Source organism: Anopheles merus, chromosome 2R (genome assembly GCF_017562075.2).
Source record: "Anopheles merus strain MAF chromosome 2R, AmerM5.1, whole genome shotgun sequence".
In the NCBI taxonomy this organism is placed as follows: domain Eukaryota; kingdom Metazoa; phylum Arthropoda; class Insecta; order Diptera; family Culicidae; genus Anopheles; species Anopheles merus.
In genome coordinates, this window is record NC_054082.1 from 12,452,426 (window position 1) to 12,473,754 (window position 21,329).

General features: G+C 49.2%; 2 protein-coding genes across 4 annotated transcripts in view; one reads left to right on the top strand and one right to left on the bottom strand.

Moving 5' to 3' along the window:
* Positions 1–21,329, bottom strand: part of LOC121601958 — a 64,000-nt gene that overhangs the window by 11,747 nt on the left and 30,924 nt on the right. For 2 of the 3 annotated variants that reach the window (XM_041930760.1, XM_041930768.1), the window contains exon 2: positions 17,676–19,841. In XM_041930760.1, coding sequence (XP_041786694.1) covers positions 17,676–18,450 — 775 coding nt within the window. In that variant the 5' untranslated portion in view covers positions 18,451–19,841. The remainder of the gene's footprint in view (positions 1–17,675; positions 19,842–21,329) is intronic. The other variant, XM_041930764.1, reaches the window with a different exon arrangement.
* LOC121601983 lies at positions 5,350–6,543 on the top strand. Its single transcript, XM_041930773.1, has 3 exons — positions 5,350–5,569; positions 5,639–5,756; positions 5,844–6,543. The coding sequence occupies exons 1-3, from the start codon at positions 5,474–5,476 to the stop codon at positions 6,488–6,490; spliced, it is 861 nt and encodes a 286-aa protein (XP_041786707.1). The 5' UTR covers positions 5,350–5,473; the 3' UTR covers positions 6,491–6,543.

The window sequence follows — 21,329 nt, forward strand, 5'->3', positions numbered from 1 at the left end:
TTTACACCGAGCTGGATACCGATGGTTCTTCTTCTTCTTCTTCTTTGGCTCAACAACCGATGCCGGTCAAGGCCTGCCAACACACTTGTGGGGTTGGCTTTCAGTGACTTATTGATTTTCCCCCCATAGCAGGATAGTCAGTCCTACGTATGGCAGCACGGTCTATTTGGGGCTTGAACCCATGACGGGCATGTTGTTGAGTCGTACGAGTTGACGACTGTACCATGAGACCGTACCATGGATACCGATGGTACACAGAGGGAATTCCGAAGGGGCCCAAAAACCAACAAACCTACCTACATTGACGCCAGACGTAATAAATTGCTGATGGATGCGACGCAGTCTCGTCACTGGTTCGATGGTGGTCAGTTATAAAAACAAAAGATTGCAGTTTTTCGTACCGGGCAGAAAAGCGCGAAAATCATCACAAAAGTGCATCGAACGAATGCCGATTCATTGGCCGTAAGAAGCGTTCCGTACGCTCTCCTTGAAGCCTCTTTTTTTGCTTGTTTATTTTTAACCCACTGTGGACAGGGTTTGAGTAAAACCTGTAGCTCGCCTACAGTCGCGCGGCGTTCGATGGAAGTTGCGTAAAGAACGGAGAAAGAAAGGAAAAATTGGAAAGCAACGGGCAAGAAAATCAGTTGGTGGTCTAGTTTTCAACAGCCATGGCACGATGTAGATGTAGCGCCACAGCAGCACCAACAACACCACCAACAAAAACATAAAAAAGCGAAATGTGTTCGAATTGTCTGAGTGCCTGCCCAGGCTGCACCAGTGACCATCGTTGTGTGGTAGGGGAACCAATCAAATAAAACAAAAAAAAATCGGGAAAGAAGTGTAAATATTTTTAAACAACCCAATTTTTGCTTATGTAGTTGTTGCTGGCTCAAATGTAGAATTACGATCATTTTTTCTGCCTTTCACTCTTTGTTTTTTTTACTTGTTTTTTTTTTGCTTTGCTATTGTTTTTGCCTGCCCAAAATCCACACTTAATTGTGCCAAACTAATCCCGTTGACCATTGCATAAATGTAATCCGGTTCGGTAGGCACACCAGTTGCCAGTTGCCCAACTGACATCGATTGACATTCACCGAAACTGGAGCGTTTCGTCGGGGAGGAACAGGGAATTATCGATCGGTGTAGTGCGTTGTGACCATAAGCCGAAGGTTTATGACAGCGCAGTGCGGCCGATAGGTGGTCGGGCTCCATTGATAGGTTTTTGCTGTTTCCTCTTTCGGTTCGCCACGCGAAAGCATGATTGATCGGCCGTCGATGGCAGTTGTGGGGCAGCGAAACGAAAGCTTCTCCTAAAAAAGAAACACACACACACACACCACCCTGCCCCAGCTTACATCATACTGTGGGGACAGCAGCGGACTGGAGCAGCAGCTTGTGGAAAACGGGTCATCCATTTGCCTGGAACCATCAGCGACTGTCAAAACGGCCTGATCGCTTTTGCTAAACCGAGCTTGCATGCAAACAGTACACAAGCGTTCCCCATTTTCGGTGCGAGGATCGAGCCTATATTGAGACACCTGTCATAAAATAGTGTACACCAGTTGGAAACCAATGTAGCCTGAAGAGAACCGAGCGATGGAGAAATGAAGATTAGGCACCGAGCGATGGAAGCACCTGAGGAGCAGCAGCAGCAGTGTCTATTAAAACAAAATAACAATTATTTACTTTCACCAGCCACTATCACACGTGCGTGAGAGTGCATGCGTGCCGCGTGCCTTCAAAAATTCGGCAATCGAATTCGAAAACTGCACCCGCACCCATGCGCAGGGCGGCGACCGACCGCGTTGGGTTCAAAACAGTGGACGCCCCCACCAGTGGAAGCCGTTATGAAAGTTTGGTTCACTTTGGGGCGGAAAGGTGCCTGCTCCTCACCACCCGGTGTCCGGTTTCGGGACGTTTCGGTGCCGTGCGTTGAATTTTGGCGTATTTTTACCCTCCCGGCCCCGAAACCGGTTTACGATACCACGGTGGCGGTGCGGTTATTTCGAGACATCTTTCGCGCGACCCGAGCTGGTGTAAAGTGGCTCTTGTTAGGTAATGTGTCCGCCGGCGGGCCTGAGGGTGAGAGGCTGTTGCGTCTCGGTGTAAACAATACCAAAAGACAGGCCGTGCCCGAGTAATGGTGCCAATTCGGAACCAAACTGTCAAAGCAACGAGCAGCAAACACACACACACACACAAACACGAAATAGAGACACAATCTCTTGGAAGGCAGAAACAACAACGCAGATTCAGCAGTAACACTTAGGGAATTCGGATCAGTTAAAGTCGGAAAGTGAGCAGTGAGCCGCGTACCCAAAATCCCCTCTTCCCCTTTGCGTTCCCAATCGGATTAAAGGTGGCGAGGCGCGTTCGGCAAGCAGCGCAGCGTAACGAAATGATTTGTGCTCATTTTGTTTGCCTTTCTTGCGCGGTTTGGCGCGTATTTCCGATCCACGTAGAGAGGATCGAGCGCGAAAGGGAGCCGGGGCTCGCGGGGGAAGTGTCACGCACCAGCAGCTACCTACTATGCTCAAGGTGGCTGCAGCTCGACTGTGTGTCTTACGCCAAGGGTGTCTTACTGCACACCGTTGCCAGCCTAAACATTTTGTTGCTGCTAATAAAGCAGCAAGAGCTACGCCGAATGACACTGCCGGCCAGAGGAAGTCCGTCGCTGAACCATCGATTTCCGTCGACACACACAGACACAGCGACCCAGCAAGGGTGTACCGTAGCTTGTGAAAACCGGTCGTGGCATACCTGTGGTACGGGCGTTGCGTAAGCCCTTCGGCTAGGTCTCCAAAGGTATGGCCACTTCAAGCTGACCCCTACCCAGTGGGCTCGCTTCACAAGTTTCCCAAGACATTCCTCGTCCGACCCAGAGCATCGGTGGAAGTTACTTCTCAACATCATTTGTAAAGCACGGCTACCCAACCAGCTACCCTCGCTGTCGGATATCATCCGGCGCAGCGCTGCCAAAGTAAAAGATAAAAACCTCCAAAAAGGGTTTAAAGTGGTCGGCAATATGTTGTAACCGAGCGGCGCAGTGGCTAGCGATCGTGCGGCGATTTTTCAAAAATATATGGTCAGGTGTGGTGCTGCCAGTGGAGTGAAGTGCCGGGACACTAAAAGCCCTCCCTTATGTCATGGTAACGTTGGATTAACTCTGCGGGGCTATTTTTTATCACCATTTCCCCCCACTTGGACAAAAGAAAAAAAAACACCCATCCGCAACGTGATTGCGCTACACAGCATCGAAGGTGAGATCATCTTCAATGTGGCCCAACGCAGGATCTCGCGTGGCAATTCCACGCTGAATGCTAATCATGCATAGCTGAAAACGAGCTGTGTACACCCGTCCGTGGTTTTATGGTCTCGCTAATGGAGAGGTAGTTATACCTATGGTTTGTTGTGTGTGTGTGTGTGTGTAGTTGGAAGTCTCTTTCAATATTGGGATACAGTGCACGTGTATGTGTGTGTCATTGAACGGAAGATGCGCTCACATCGGGGGTAACTAATTTGGGCTTCTCGCTTCTTTCACGTTTCCGTTCACAATGCGTTTCGGATTGGTTGCACCACTAGCACGAGGGGAAGTAGCGAGCGAGACTGCACTGATTAGCGATGCGCACGTCGTAATCACCCATCGGCACGTCCCTGAAGTCGGGTCACTGCACACACTTTCACCCTTCGTGAAGATCACCCGGTTCCGACAGGAATGCGCGCCGCTCCGGGGCTCACGTTCGATCGTGGCCGATCATCGGAATACGCGAAAAGCGGTTGTTCGGAAACCGCACCTGCCCCCGTCCGCCCGTTCCCTTCCTTCCCATCGCCCTACCACCCATAACGAGGTCACCGCGTTTTGAGTACCCGGGTATGCCGGGTTGCATTCCACGCGAGCCCCCTTGCCACCGAGCGCTTATCTTTGCCGCTATCTGTTTTGTGTTCGCGCCCCCTCCCGAGCCCTACCACTTCGAGCCCTCGAATGTTGATGATCTTGGCCCAAACAAAAGCAAAACCGCAGCTGAGCAGAGAGAGAGAGAGAGAAAGAGAGTAATCAATTGGTGCACTTTTGGAGTGTCGATGAGAAAAGGCACCTTTCGCATCGTTCCCGTTGCTCACACCGCGAAACACACACTTGGCTTGGTTGTGGTGCACGGCCGCACCATTATTGTTCGCTGCCGGCATCACGGACATCAACCAACCATCCTCGTCGCCGTTTTGCACTATCCTTGTACGAAGAATTTAACGTGTTTCCTTCTCGTCCGCTTTGGTCGTGCTTTGGGGGTTCGTCGTTTCACTCCCTCTCGGGTAAGGACAGATCGGAGAGCGGGCTAGGCTTTGGCGAGCCTTCAAAACACGGCCACCCTGCACACCCATGCGGACGACCGCGCCCAATTGTGACCAGCCCCGATTATTAATGATCCCGTTCTACTTAGATGTGCGGTGGTGGACGGTTTCACTTGCGGTTAAAAGCTCCCAAAAGAATCGACACTATCAGCGGCAGGCAAAGGGGGCACGGCTTCGATCGGCGCTCCGATGCAAACCTAGCTGGGCGGCTTCGAAATCGTGCCGATACTGCTGATCCAAACCATCACTTACCCCCACGATACCGTGCCCGACGATCTTTCCCAGGAGGAAATGGGAAGGTGTCTCTTTGTGTGTCCGTACAGTCGCTACGGGCGGCTTACAAGGGAGCCTAAGTAACGAGCGGCGATGAATCAACTGGTGACGCTCGATTTGCCAAGGCGGCGGACGACACAATCGGGCCATCGCGGGGATGGATTGTTTGGATTTGAATTGACACAAAGGAACTTTTACCTTTGGCGTGAACATCTAACCACTGCCCATCTTGCTAGCGGACGCTCATTGGCACAGTTTTGTGCCCTGCCCGCGCAACAAACGGGCGTTTCGTAAAGTAGGTCAAACTATGTGGTAGAAAATGTGCATTGTCCTTTTTTTTTCTTCTAGCAAGGCCCAAAGGAGTAATTTACAGAGAACGAGAGGGAGAGAGAGATAGAGTTAATTAATAATGCACCTATGGAAGCTTCTCACATTTGCTTGATGAAAGTTATAAATGAACGAAATAGAACAAATTCAAATTTCCCTTTTATATTTCACCAAAAAACACACATCTCCGTTGTAAAGAATAGAAAAGAGACTAAATATTAATGCTGATAGGTTGTTCTTATTACACTTTTCGTGTGAAGATTCAACGAGCATCCTCATGTTCATAATCACACCAATACCTGTTATCAGTCCTCAATGGCAAATTAAACTCTTATCTTATTTCTACTCGCGTGCACACCTCTACCGGGTGAATGTTACATTCAGCTGTAACAAATGACTCAGTTTGAGCGGAACTACGAGTGAAGTATCATCATCTTCATTACAAAACTATACACATTGAAGTGATTGAATTGCAAACGGTTTATTAAAAAGGCCTCAATGTGCAAAGAGCTACGTGCTTGAAGAAATGGCTAAAACGAAATGGAATTTAATCTTTGCCACATTTATTGTATCATGTGTTTCACTGATTGTGTTAATAGTCTCACTTTGTACACCGTATTGGGTATATACAGCAGAGCAAAATGCCATGCGAGTGGAACGTTCTACATAATTCACGTTATTTCCGTTCTAGATAACATCGGAGGCTTATGAAAGCAACGCGTCCAGGAATAGTGAAATAAACTACGGGCTGTTTTCGGGTTCCTTAACTCAAAACTTTCTGCCCAATTCGCGCTACTACAGTTTAACACGTAAGAACGAACATCATGCAAACGCATTTTCCATACTGGACCGTAGTGTGTGTGACTATAATCTCATTTCATTTCTCTCTGCTACAGTTACCTGCCTTTATCACGAATATGTGTGTGCATACAGTTGTCAAGAAGATGAAGAGTCACGAACCGAGGAAGTTTTGCAACTCTTAAAAAGATTGCCTCCTGCCGATTGTCCCAGCAGTTCTTCAAGGATGCTCCCACTGGTCCATAGGATCGATCCACCAATATTCCCGCAAAATCGTCAAGCATCGGCCAACATCGATCGCAGTAGCTTTATCAACACCGGGCTGTGGGTTTCGACGGTGGTGTTTATCGGAATTGCTATAAGTTTTGCAGCTATTTCGGCTAGTTTTTCCATCATTAACGTGCTCTTCAATCCGATCGAACCGGTGTTCAGCGTGTTTGGATTGTACATCTGGAATGGGGTGGCCCTTGGATCCACTGCACTGTGCATGATAATGTGGGGAGCATTGTTTGCCAGTACTCTAACCGATAACATCGCCATTACGGATACGCTTACAACACAGATTCCCTACAGCTCTGACGGGCTAGCTTCCCTCGGGGTATGCTATTGGATTTTACTTTTACCCATTTTGCTGCACGGCCTCAACGTAGGACTTCTGCTTTGGCGTAAACGTATCGTCAACAAAGAACCGCCGCCAACTACTATAGATGTCGATCGGTCGGATTTAACCATTATTATGTATTAAATAAATTGTGATCTACCGTTTTCTCTCAATATAATATCCCAGTAACAATTGCATCCCGATGCCTGCCACCATGACAATAAATATGAAACATTTTACCAGACAATCGATCAATATTTTATTTGATTGCTTTCATTTTATGTATGGAGCAAACATGGAATGAAATTTTTCAAAATGCACATAAATATTATTCTTGTAGATTTTTGACTGTTCATGTTCAAGTAATGAAACGATACTTTCATAGAAATGACGAAAGTATTGTGCTCCGTGATCTGTTTTTTTCATATGTGTGCCCTTATCAGCTTGCTTGGAATGGAAGGGCATATCTTGACACATGCCAAACCACCACATCCACAGTGAGCTGCTTTCACGCCATTCGCTGTCAAAATGTGCCCACATACAATAAGCAAAACAGAGGAAAACATCGAGCGTCACTTGGGCCACAGAAAAGCGTGCATAGTTTTCTTGGAATGATATTTTTGTCATTTTACACGGTTCTACAAAGAATAGGCCACATAACTCACATTCTACATTATTGTGCGTTCTGCAGTGCGTATCGTGTCTCATTTCTTATACTTGTTGCTCTTGGTTTGGGGTTAAATAGCGCCTTCTGATCGCATAATAGCGCAATAAAGTGTCACGCACATAACATACCGAAAATACCCGATTGCGCGAAGCGTAAGTATTGGCAATTGGATGCAAATCGTGATAATGCCGTATTGAAATGACCCATTTTCATGCCATGCAACAGGTAGATCTGCTATTATCCTTGTATGGATATAAATATCAATGCTATTTCAAACGAATGCTTCCCAAATGCCCTCCAGCAGTGTAACGGATCGAATCCGCTGACAGCTGTATGCACTTATCCTGTATGTCCTCGGTGTAAAAAAAACAATCCATCCACCCAGCTCATCTCCGGTGTCCGGAGCCACACGGCCAAACCACGGGGAAGATGTAATGTTTGTGCAGCCAGAAATCGATTACGAAACATGGCTTGCTTTTCTTTCTTTTTTTTGCTTTCCGTGCCGATGCCGCGTGTGTGCATGTGTATCGAAGCTGAACATTCATATGCATCATCATGCCCGGTGGTTACAGCAGATTCAAGCCAACCGCTCCGTTCCAGTTATGTACCTCCGCAAGAGAAATAACCCGTTTGGCTCGGCGAATGGCACCACGCGAACGGGTGATGCGGTAAGAGGCGACCAGGGTGGTAGGAATTGAATTCAAATTTAAATGGCCATCACAAATAAAGCCGGTGAGTTGGACCTACGGTGGGGTAGAAGGAGCGAAAAACCGGAATCGAATGCATTAATTGCAACGGTGCGGAAAACAGGCGATGTGCTTTTCAGAGCAAAAGGAAAATTAATTTGTTTTATTTTTGCTTCGTCGGGAGCGTGTTCAGTGACGCTTTAATGGAAGATAATTTTATCAATAACAAACCCAGTTAGTTGATGTTGTAAACTGTTTAAATATGAATTTGTCCCACAAATGAACAGCGACACCGTTGATCGCTTCATACCACCAGCTAGTGATTTTAAACCCATTAGGGCTTGGGTCTTACCCATAATTTTCCACCGATCGCAAATTACGCTCATGAATCATTTATGCTCCTGCCCGAATGGCCCACACACCGTATGTGTCCCTTCACACAGTCAGCCACACCGTGTACACCACGTCGCCGATGGTTGGGTATGAATCATCAAAGTTTCCGCGCGCGGGCTGCGCGAATCCAACCCTTGCTGGAGTTGCCCGATACTCAGGCTGCGGCATTGCACAACGATTGGGCAGAAGAGGTTGCTGATGATCGACGATGCTGCGGTGCACGATCCGCCATGTATAATTTTGTGCGACGCGAAGGCGAGGAATTTGGCAGAACATCCCCGATCGATTGGCGTAGGTTTCTGGCCAAAACCAAAAAAAGGGATGGGGGGCTTGGTCCCACGTTTCGGTGACTCAAACCGGCTACTGGATACTAGAGAAGACCTCCCCGCGTGTGAGTAAGGCAGGATGGCTTCATCTTTTCGAGATTCTTCTCCTTTCCGTTAGGCTAGCGTAATTTCCCGCTCCTAGAAACACTCACCGGAGGGCGAAGCAGTTTTACGCGGTCCGATATTTCGTCACCCTGCTTGGGACGTTTTGGACTGCTGGTCGTCCGGCGATCATCTTCACACGCGCCGGATAATTATAGTGTGAGGTAAAGTTCATCGAACGCTCGAAGGGATGTCGGCGGGTTAGAATGCCATCCGCAGGTCGCGATCGTGGAACGGCTGAGCCCGCGCTCAGCTTGCAATGGAATTTGGAACAAACTCCAACATGTGTGTGTGGTTTGCGTCATTTTGTTGCGTGCATTAGAATTTGTACGAGCCAACACTTGTGTGCGGACGGCGGGAACACGCGCTTACAATTCAACGTGTGCACACGAACGTTTTCCGAACACATTGTGCATTGGTGCAATTCGATGAGGATCATTTTTCCATTGATCCTCTCTCAGTGTGTGTGTTTGTATGTGTGTATGTGTCAGTGTTGTATACATCAGACAAATAAAAAAAAACAAATGACACAATATGGCCTTACCAGTCGCCTAGCAATGAAAAAAACCGTTTTTTCTTCTGCTTTAAAGCATCGCTTCCAAATTACATCGATGCCGGCCCCGGTGCACCATTATGCTTATTATGCAATGTGTTTCTTTTCTGTTTTTTTTTCTCGCACCACCCACTGAAGAGAACCGCTCCGCTCCACTCACCCTTCTCTAACGGTGACAGCAAGACGGCGAAGATCAAAATGGAAACCACGGGGTGTGTGAATTTTCGCCACCTTCGCAACCATGTGGCAACCATAATTGGTGCAAATCATTGGTGTGCTCGAGCACTGCCGGTCATCAATTTGTTCACATAGGCGGGACACCGAGTAAGCACACTCAGTGTGGTTGTACGCGAAGGAAAATCTAATCTTTCACGTCTGATGCTTGTGAAATCATCGTACTTTTGAAGTGTTCGTCTTGTTTTGCATCTTAACTGTTAAATGTTTTATTTCCTCAAAGGATCGCGGGCAGTTCCCTTTTGTGATGTTCCTTTTTTGCTTTGTTCAACATGAGGATCTGACGCCAACTACTGGCGAGAATTTGTTGCTCCACGGGGCAGAACTCATGCTCTCTGGGATGGTACGCATCAAACACTAGACTGGTCTAAAAATTGAAACGAGAGTAATCACATTTATCACTCGTCTTATTTGCAGTTCCTCCAACTTTCCACATCAATTCTCTACGCTCGACTCTCGATCGATCAAAACGACGTAATTGGCTGCAAACATGGAGCCGTTCTCGGGTTCTTTTTGCGTTCGTTTCTATAAGAAAGCTTCTAAATCTATGCGAAGCGCTTTCCAACGACCGACACGCTATGAATGACAAGTAGGACCAATTGGGCTGATGTGTAAGACGATCCGAGCACACAAAATAGCACACCAAACTATCATATTTCCGGTCGAGACAGGATACGGTTTGCCTCTTTGCATTGGCGGTCAGATCCTGCACTCGTCCTGCACAAGCATAGGGACGTGCGGGAGGCGCATAACATTGATGTGTCTGTTTTCCCCTTTCGAGTGCTCGGTCATGCCCTTCGTTCCTTCCCCTGTGTACGCCTTTGTAAACCATACTATCGGTCACGTTTCGGCACAACTTTTATTACCATTACCATTATGGGAGGTCAAACGCCGAAAGGGAAAAGAAGATGGGGCTTGCCACGCTACACCGCTGGACCCTGGCACATAGCACTGTCATCGGATCGCGGTTTGCCACTTGACACTGTTTTCTCAACCACACCACCGTCTCGGGAGACGGAGCATCAGTGGTGGGATGCATGATGTGAGAGACACCCTGGTGATCCGACAATGAGTGTGTCTCGTTGAAATAGAAAGAAAAAAAAGAATCAAACACTGAAGGGAAAAAATCGCCACAAAACTTTGCTCGTTAAAAAGGCAACTTTACGATTTCCGGTTTCATGGCAGCCGGAAAATTGCGACGCATTGTGCCAGCGCGCATTCAGCGGTATTTGCCGTGCTAGGATCGGAACATTGGAGCATGGATGCATGCAGCGCACCCAAGGATGTATAGATCCCGGGTTAGGGATGGTCGTCAAACGTGGCCGTTGCCACAGAGCCATAACTTTGCGCGAGCGGACAATAAAATGCTCATTCGCCGTCCGAAATCGGATTTGTCGCAGTTTTGGTGGTGGGGTAGCGGTTGGGTCATCAATTTTGCATGTGGCTCCGCGCTGCGTCATCGCTATGGAGCAATACTACACTTCCCAATCGAAAAGCGCAGTAACGTAATTCACGGCCATAAACAAATAAACGAACGAAGAGAGCTGTGAATTGTTGTGCTTTTTCCTTCTTTTTTGTAGGAAGTTCCGAACTGAAGGGCATCGAATCATTGCCTGATTGCCTGAAGGACATCGAATCATTGAGAGGAAGACTAGCAGACATTTCTGGAATAAAACATCTTTGCAGCTAGAGTGGGTTGGAAATAGCCTGGGTACTGCTCTCAAATAGAAATTGATCGATATAGATTTTCTATTGGATCGGAATGAGTTCCAAAATTCACTTCAATTGACTTTTATTATTAAACTATAGCAAACGACTAATCGAATTGACAAACTGCCACTGGAATATGCGCTCTATTCGTTCGGTAGATATTCCGGTCCATTGTTTCGCCCCTCCTCCAACAGCTTGCTTCAACCGATGGTGGTAATTAAGGTAACCTACTTCCGCCACACAAGAACTAAATGGTAAACCACTGTATATCCCTTCCCTATCTCTCTCCCCCATCTCTCTCTCTCTCCCAAACCTCCTGCCATTGTGTCAACCGTTGTTGAAAGGCGGAGAAAAACGCGCTCAAACGCGGAAGCACCGAGTACTTAATGGAACCGGGCGCGATTTTCCCGCGCTAGCAAATGACAAAACAACGCCGCGCCGATGTGCGGTGCAGTGTCATTTTTCTTCGGCCGGGATCCCTTTTAACCTCGCGAACAGGTTCCCCCTCCCCCCTCACCCGCTCTCCGTCAGCCACCCACGGACCAACGGGCTGCACGGTAAGTTCCCGCGCGAGGTGGCGATGCAGATCGATGTGGAAAATTCGTCACGGTACTTGCTAGCTGCACCCACCCGGGTATCGCTTGACAAGCGGGTCACCCCTTTCGTTTCGCTTCCTATGTGTCTTTCTCTCTGTTTCTCTTTCTCTTTCTATCCTCTTTCTTTGGGCCACCCTTTGGAGCGTACTTCAGCCCAATGTACCGGAACCTGGCAGCGAGATGGCGGAACTTGCTGCTCAAGAGGCTTTCCATTCCACGGAAGCAACACGCCAAACAATAAACCGGCAAGCATCAAAAAGTTATGCTGCTAAGTATAGGTGTGTCTATGTGTGTGTGTGTGTGTGAGACTGGGGTATGGTATTAGCCCGGTTGGGGGGGGGGGGGGGAACGAAAAGGAAATGAAATCCTATGAAAACCAACACACCGTTTCTCGGGCCCGTTCGGGCGCCGGGTTTGATAATGGTAATAATAATAGTACTGGTGATGATGATAATGATGATGATGCTGTGTACAGTCATATTTTCACGTTGGAAAAAGTGTTTTCCTCTTCTTGCACCACTCTGTTATGAGATACGAAGACGATTGGAGTTTGTGGCAGTGAATCGTGGGCATGCAGTCGAGCATAATCCTGCCGTTCCTCTTGACAGCAGTGTTAGCCTGGTTGTTGGACATTTAGTGCTCTTACAGCAGAGGCAATTGCTTATGCACTGATCGAGATGGTACGCTTCTTCTTTCAAGTAAAGTTTTCGTTTTTGTACGTTGTGAAGAAAGAAATCTGACACCTATCAAAATGCCAGCAGGTGACAACGTCTAAGGGGCAAGTAACCGAACGTTCAGTTTTAACGGAGTGTGACAGAAGAACCGAGCCTTTTAGTGACAAACAGACAACGTAACGAACACAGTGAACCCCTTGCGACACACGCACACACACACACACACACATACCAATTGTAGTGTATAGGCCAGCTATCGGCCAAATATGGCGCGGTGGCAGCGAGGAAGAAAACGCGACTTTAATTAAAATGTCAATTATCGTTAATTTAATTCGTTCGTTGATGTCTTACACCGCTCGTTGGCGTTGTACGCGTCGCTTTGCCCGGGTGTTCCAACGCTCGACCGTCCAATGACCGACCAACTGCGGGACATTGTTCAACGTGATCGTCCAGCGGGTAGCCGTACCCAATTGGAATGGTTTAAATGGACATTAAAAACCACAAAAACAAGCAACGTTGAGCTTCGGTTACCAAATCTGTGTGTGCGGATAATCGGCAACAGCTGCTCCGGTTATGTCTTTTCGTAAGTGGTTATGGCATGATAGAGCGATATCAATGTGTGGACGGTCAATTAAGCTCCAAAATCCGATTTGCGAAGATAGAGATCGATACCAACGAAAGCGTTAGTTGGCACTGCATCTCGAAATCGGAATTGCTTCATATCTGCAGACGGCGGCTGAATTACGGCTCGATTCGCCATTCCAACGGGTTGCTGCTCGTTGGACGTGCCTCACTGCCCAACGGTTGACCTTCTTACGCTCGCGTCCAAAAACCTACCATTAACTCCTCCCAATGTTTGGCACCTGAACATTCAAAACAAATGTACGACGCTGCTCGCAACTCATCTAATCCACCCCGATGCTGCTCACTCGATGGTAAAGCGATTTTTCACACCTTCCAATTAGGCTCCGCCCGGAGTGCGGAGGGCAGATGATTACTATCTTTAGCTACACGTCCCTTCCCAAAGGCGATACCGGGCCGGTTGATGATGGTGATGGGGCGCGCATGGATGGTGTCGGATGATTTCTCTTGACTTTTCCCAAACGTGCCAAACGGAAGAATGCAGATTGGGAGCGTTGGCGCGCCCGGGTTGCGGCGTTCCTGACCGTTCAAGACCTAGTTACACACACACAGACACACACACACCGTCCGGAGACGCCGCAAAAAGGTCAAGAAATAGGATCACTTGAACCGGAGGCTCGTTGTTCGCTGTCTCTCGCGCGTGTTAAACGAAACGATCGCGTTCCCATTTGCTGTGAGTCAGCGGGCAGTACCGATCGATAAGTGGGTAACATATTGGCGGGAAGGCCCCCCCCCCCCCTTAACCGCCCCTTACACCGGATCCCCTAAAACGCCATCTAACAAGCCAATAAAACTATTTACAGTTATAATCAGGGTAGAGTCACCCGCAACCGCCCTAAACACGGTGCCGTTCCGAATTAATCCGATGGAAGCTCCGGAAGATTCGGGTGCGGGGACGGCTGAATTCGATGCATGCGCAATCAATCGTTTTGGGGCGCGCTGGTCGGCGAAACACCACGGGGGAAGAGGTCAACCGAAACTGGTGCTCGTGTAAATGGTGCTGCGACGGAAGATGAAATCTGTTTATGCTGTGTTTTTTTTTTTGTTTCTGTCTGTTATAGCCCTATTCCGCCAACGGAAGATTTAATTAACACGTCCAAGCTACGGCCATTGGGCAATTGGGCAATCGGGCAGTGGAATGGGAAAGGAAGTGAAGGATTTTATCTGAAAGTCTTTATAATCGTTACATTTCGAGAGGCATTTCGCCTCTCTGTTTTTCTCTCCGCCACAACGCAGCCCTGATTTGCCCTGGTGACCTTCAATTTATGCTGGTCGGAAAGATAAACGCTCCATCGGCCGTGCGCTGCAGAAGGGACGGCATAGTTACACGTAACGTTGATACACCCCTAGGATGCCTGAGCCAAAAGTCGGTCATCGCGTGCATCACACACCGCGTGGTTTGCCCAGTTTTGTGCTCCTCTCATTTTGTTATTTATTTCGTGCCCCATTCTAGGTGAACTTTTGCCCGGGTGTCGTAGATTACACGCCCAGGTCCAACCGCCGAACGATAACTGGTTTGATGCTTCCATTTCTCTCTGCGCCCGCTGCGAGATGTTCCCGCAGTTGCAGTTTGGTGATGCTCAAACCCGCTAAGCTAAACCTCATACTGGCGAACCTACGATGCCTTGTTACATCAGGAGCTGCCGGCTGGGGGAGCCGCGCAACCGCGCAGGGTATCATCAGCGTCATCCGTAGCGGGATCGGTCGTGAACCGTCCCCCGAAACCATACACACGCGTTCGTGCATTCCGTGTCGCCGTATCGCGTGTGGTCCCAGTACGAGCCCACCTCCGCCTGGACGCCGCACCGCCTGTTCCGAAAGTAACCGGTTCGGCTGTCGGTTGAGGTCAGTTTGCTTGCAAAGCTTGCACAGGTTGTCGTCGCTTGCTAGCCTGCTGCTGCAGCACCACCACCAGCTAAAGACGCATAGTGATGGTGTCCTCGTTTGGCTTTCGATGCGAAGAGCCCCACAGCCCGTTCCCGCCGCGATTTTATCGACTTTAAAAAAAGGCTACAACTTGTTCAAATTCAACCTGCAACGGTTTCAACATGCATATGGAGGGGGGGGGGGGAACGAAAACAAAAAATCAACGACACGAGTTCGTAACGGTTGCCAGCCCCGTTTCGTGGTCAGTGTAATCAGCAGTGGCTGGCGAAGAGTTGGCCGGGAGGATGAGGCACCGGTTGGGGTCCGTTTGGCAAGACGATCGCCAAACGATGGATGATTCACGGCTAAATTCAATTTAGAAGCAGTCCGTGCCGATCGTCGAGTGATCGTCGAAGGAAGCGGAGCACAGCACGTGCGAGTGTGTGGCGATGTGGCAACTGAGGCCACGACGTATGTCGCCCCACACGCTCGCGACTGTCGCGTGTTCTCGCGGCATCGTTGACGTTGCGTAAAGTCAAGCAGTGGGTCTTCATTAGGTGCTTCATCAGCGTGGAGCGATGGGACAATGTGTAGTTATTGCGATACCCTAATGAAGGTTATCGTAAAGGTTTGAGAGATGCGAGAGCGCATGTGTCACCGTTCGTTCAGAGTTTTGTTACGAAAATGTTTAAACCATTGGTCTAAAAGCAGACTTTTCTCTGAACGCAATCCAACGCACAGTGGGGCACGTGGATTTGTTTTAAACGTTGCACAGCTAAAGGTTCAATTACTAAGCATCCGAACGAATGCAAACCCTATCGCGGTGAACCAATTTCTAGCTTGTTCTACGCGATTACCGAGCGCTACAAACGGGTACCGCTTCCGGAGATGCTCCCAAACCGGCTTCACACACTCGATTATTCTACCATCCTAACAGGTTAAGCGCTGAAAAAGTGCCGTGTGCTGCTTCATTTCTTGTTGTATCCCGAACTGGAGTGCCTCGGCTAGCACGGGAAGGAAGTTGGCGTAAAGCATAATTGCGTCCCATGCTGAGCCACCGCCCATGTTACTGGAATAGTAACGTAACGGAGTAACGGAGCTTTACCGCCGCGGACGCCAGGACGCGCAGCCATCCGTCGATTATCAGGTTCCCATCTTTGGCGGCAAAATTGGTTTCAAAGCAACAGCCAACCGGGCTGCCGAGTGCATCGTCGTCGGGGTAGCGGAGCGTACTAACCAGGCAGAAATCGAACGGTAAGTGCCACGCGATGAATGAGAAGTGCCGATTAGGGCAGGGTAAATTATTGTGCCTTAAGTACACACAACACGGCTAGGGCCTCATTGGCACACAATTGGTACATCAATCATCGTTTGATGGTGAACCGCGGGTGACGTTGCATCGTGCGACCGAATCATCATGATGATCCGCAGCAGCATGGTTCTTCACCTCAAACGGTCATAATTGAACGTACCTGTTGTTCTTGATGGGAACCTAGCAGCTGCTTTGTCGTACAACGGGGACCAGATTAGCACATACAATAATCGTCAATGTGTGACAATTTACACTCGGTACTAATGTTTGAAACCTTGCTCAAGGACCACCCAGGGACCACTTATCAAATAGAGCTATAATTGATAGTGTTTAGGGTCGATAATGAACCGAAAGCAGTGTTGTACTTGTACAGCCCTTAAGAAACCGTAAAGCCAAAAAAAACACCAACAAGAAAGAATTCATCAGCATGATGCACCATGCTGGCATAACGGAATGTAGTGACCACGATTACATCGCTCTCAATCCAGGTCTCGTGGAGCTGCACTACAGTCATCAAGAATACGGCGTCATCCCAACAACAACAACAACTACAGCTCCAACCTGTCTAAGTGGAGCACCTTCTGCTCGGTTCGCTCTGGAACGTTGGGGGAGGCGCGACGCCGAATGCATTCCAATGCCACCGCCAGGGAAGGTGCTGTTTTGTTACGCTCCGTTGGACGAAACGTGCCTCGGCCGTCGTCAGTTTGTAGGACAACCTGCGAGTCGCTCAAAAATATACGGTTCTCGGGTTTGGTTCTCTCCCTCGTTTCGCAGCCGTTAGCTGCCACACGCTGCACGAAGGAGTCGCGCGAGACCTCGACTTTGGGGTGCGTGCTTCTCAATCGGTCCCAAAATAAGACCTAAACACACTGTGGCGCACAAAGAACGACCGATAGGCAGCCTCGCGAGCCGCACTGTTCGGGAGACCAGTATTCTGCACTCTCAGCAAGTGAGCGGAATGGAAATCTTAATCAAGCCAATCAACCCAGCCAAGGCTGAACGATGGGTCATTGTTTTGATCACCACACCGACCAGCACAGATCTAGGGAGATCCGATGGAGCAGCGATATGCTCCGCGACTCCACCGTTGACCGCAATCAGCGACAAATCTCGTGGACGAGATCGTGGGACACATGCACACACACATACATACACATAGTGCGACCTGCAGAGTGGAGGAGAACCAGCAAACCTTGAAGCGCCATAGCATTCCGGCACGAGCAATCAATCGAATGTCCGACGATTGATTTTCCTGCCGGTGCGAGTCACTGCCGGTTCGCAGGGACGAGAGTCGACGTAATGGCGCCTTATGGAGGCTTAATCCGAACGGCAAATCGACAGGTGACCGGATGAGGCCGATTGGACCAGAGCTTGTCGTGTTATGCGTTAATTACCCCACACAATAAATCAATATATCTGTAACCCTCGCTAGCGAGTTCAATAAAAGCTCCTTCAACAAAATTTGAAGTACAATCATCTCTAAGTCCAAGGAGTTTGTAAACTCTAAAACCTTTTCCACACAAAAAAAAAACCCCAAAATCTAACCCATGATCAATACTTTCACCTACCTTTAGCCCATCCGGTAAGAACGTTGCCGAGGTAAGACACCTTGTACTCCGGATCCGGCCGGCTGATGTCGATGCTGTGACAGTTGCGCCGCAGCAGCCTGCCGAGCCCGCGCGTTATCGACTTGATCGCCTTTGCGCTGCTCTCGCTGTCGTTCACGTAGCACGCGTCCCCGATCTGCAGCTCCCCGTCGTCCGCTTCCTCGGCCGCACCGGCCCCGCTGTCCTTCTTGTGGAACTTTTCACTGTTCAGGAAGCTGCGCTTGAACTGCTGCAGCTTCAGCAGGGCGCTGCTATCGTCATACTTTTTGGTATTGTAGGTGTTGCCGAAGATGCGCGCGATCGACGCACTCTTGACGAAGCGTGACTTTTTCTTCTTCAGCGTTTCGTCCGCACCGGACGCAGCGGCTCCCCCGTTCGCGGCCGGGCCCATCTGTTGGGCCGCGGCATGCTTCGCGATCGGTCCAGTGCCGGGGTCACTTTTTGGTCGACGGCGTAGATGAAAGATGTTGAACTTGTCCAACGTCACACCGGTGCCAGCCTTGGTGCCAGTGTCCTCCTGCCCCTTCTTGCCCGCGGACATAGCGGTGCCGTTCGCTTTCGACGCGGTCAACACAAAGTCCACCTCATCCTTGCCGCGCTTGATCGGTTCGATCGGATGACCACTGTTGGCACTACCACCACCACCACCACCACCACTGTCATCATTACCACCGCCCTCGTCGCCTTCTTTGGGGATGTCCTCTTTGGAGGAGTAGTGTTTACGATTCGCCGCCATGTTTATTCTACCTTCAAATCAGCCACTTGCACGACCAAAACACGCACTGTATACGTCAGCCCAGGGCCGTACTTGTTGTGTGCTGTTGCACAGTAGCAAGCGGGATATTTCTAAACAACTTTAAGCAACAAGTATGTTGATGCCCTTTTTTTTTTTGGTTGCACTTAGGGGTACAGGCAGGGGCTCTTCTAGCTACATGTTCAGCACTGTGTCGGAACCACTTTGGAAATTGGTAAGATACCGCGGAGAGCCTTTCAAGCTACGAGAGCGTAAACATTGAAACAGAAACAAAGAAAGCACTAGCGAACAACACTGCCTGTGCTGCGAGTATCTAGGCACTCGTCTTTTGCGAGATACCTGCGCGAGAGAAACACTACAGAATGGCGCACTTGTTGTCACTTTGCCCGCCGTTTCCAACGGCACAGAAGCACCTTTCGCACCTGGACACTATTATTTCTTCAGTTTCGTAACACTGACGGTGACACCCAGCAGAGGTCAAAAGCCTTCGAAACAACCTGAAGATACGATTGCAACGACCACAACAGGAGTTAGGCTCCAAACACTGCGCCGATATCTCGGTCTCGATTGATCCACGATCGATCCAACACTGGAGAAATCGCGAGCACCGTTCGGGTTTGCCCGTTGTTAGAAACTAGAAGCCCAACGGTGGCCGTCGATGGTCCGCCGATTCTCGACCCGCTGTTCGGCCCGCGGGCGTTCGTTGACTCTAAGCGCGGCGTAGCAGTGTGGCGCCCTGTGGTACAGGTGCCTTGAACTCGATTGCGTCAAGTTCTCGCGGAATGATCGCTCAGATTTCCCTCCGAATAGGTGCGCGCTCGTACGGATCGGTGCGTTGGCACTCTGCTACTACTGTGCTGGTCGTGTTCGGTAGGTTTCTGCCTACTGCTCGTGGTAGTGGTAGTAGGCTGGCACGTTCGATGTGATGCAACTGTGCAGTCTTGGTCGGTCTAGTGGGTGGTGGAACGGTGATGCACACGCATACAGCAGAAACGCACAGCGCAAGTCGGTTGCCGAGCGGAGTTTTCCTTTTTTTGCGATCCTTGCGTTCTGGTGTGTGTTAGCTAATCGGTGGCGGCGTCGGTTTTGCTTCGCCCCACTGCTGTTTGCTTCGTTCAGCTGTCCGGTGTTACTGTGCTTCGTTACGATCACGAGCCGCTATTTCGAGGACGACCGGGAAGGGCTGGCAGGACGGAAAGGGCGCACTGAATGGCGTTAATTACACGCGCACTGCACTCCGGAGACCGCGTGCGTCGTCTATCACGCGTAGTTACGGTGGTGTGTGATCGTGAGTGCGTTCAAATGCACGTCACACGCAGTTTGCTGGTGTGAGGATCGTCTGAGCGTAGATTCTTCAATGTCCTATGGTGCTGCTGTATAGAAAGAAGGAAGTAAGAGAAAGGTAGAAAGAAATTATTTTCATTGTCAAAATTCTGCAATTTTCTTTAAGTGCTTGTTGTTGTGAGCGCTTTATCGGCCTTAAAAGAAGGTATGCTCTTCTTCTGCGATAACAAGCGCCAAACATTAAGCACAGAATGGAGAATCTACTTTACAAGTCAAAACGATCCCACTCCCCCTCCCCCCCGGTCGTTAAGATTCAGTAAACAAAGCACCTCCCGCACGGCATTCTTTCCGGACGCTGAACAAAACGGTGCTGTTACCGTTTGTTTTGACCATTAGCGCCGCCAAAAACCATACATTCGAACCATTACAGTCGGTTGCAATATGTGACGCATTATACTAAAGCCTTCCACCGTAACATCGGACTGCGCTCTGCGTACTGCGTCTTATCCCTTGAGAAAAGCAGATGCCACCATCCAACATGTGTGTGTTTCAAACCTTGGTTTGATTATCGTTCCCCAGTTCGACAATGAATCGAGCAGCATTCATGCAACATAAACCTCCAGTGCTCTTTAAATCGGTACAATGTGTGTTGGTGTTTACTGCCAAGACCTGACGGTTTGAAACGGTGAGAAGTGGACTCGGTGCCATTCTTTTCGCAGAAAAATAGTTCAAAACACACAGCAGCAGCATTTCGGCAACTGTTGCCGGCAAACACTGGAACCACTTAATAGGGAAAATAAATCCACGGCCTGAATGGGAAGCACCACCCCGATTACATAATGAAGTGCAATCCATCAGAACTAACGACTTCTTCCGTCGGTGGGGTGGGGGGTTTGGATGGCGCCGCCGAAGGGTAACTTCGAAGACTGGAAGTACCATTCACACAGTGTTCTTGGTCGGTGTTCGCGTATCGCCTCCGAGTGAAGTTATGGAGCATAAAATGACCACAAACCCGTGAAGACAAGTGAAACGCGGGAAACGACTTCGAGCGCTCAGACACTGGCCCTCATGGGCATAGCAAATAACAAAAACCAGAACATTGCACCGCCGCAAATCATAAACTCACATTTATGAGTTTATTTCTAGCGATTCTGAGCGGTTTTGTGGGCCAGTGGAGAGCATAAAAGACAGGGAGAGACAAAGAGTATCAGTGTGTGTGTGTGAGAGAGAGAAAACGCATAAACAGCAAATAAAGTGTACGAAATTGCACGGCTCGACGAAAACAGTGGACGGCCTCGAAACGCAATAAAAAGGGTGAGCGCTTGAGATTGATTATCGCTCGTTTATCTCAATGCGTCGGCATTGGCCACATCGGAATGGCACGTGAGCGATTTCTGACCATTAGCGGAGAGACCGACCGTGCCGGTTACGAACGCGAACAAGACGCGCATTGTGATCCATTTCTTTTGCGCCGAGTAAGTAAGCCAAATTCATGGCATCATTTTTTGGGTGAAAAACCACTCGTACCCCTCAGCTGCATCATATGCACCTTCGATATGCAGCTTTATCTTGATCAC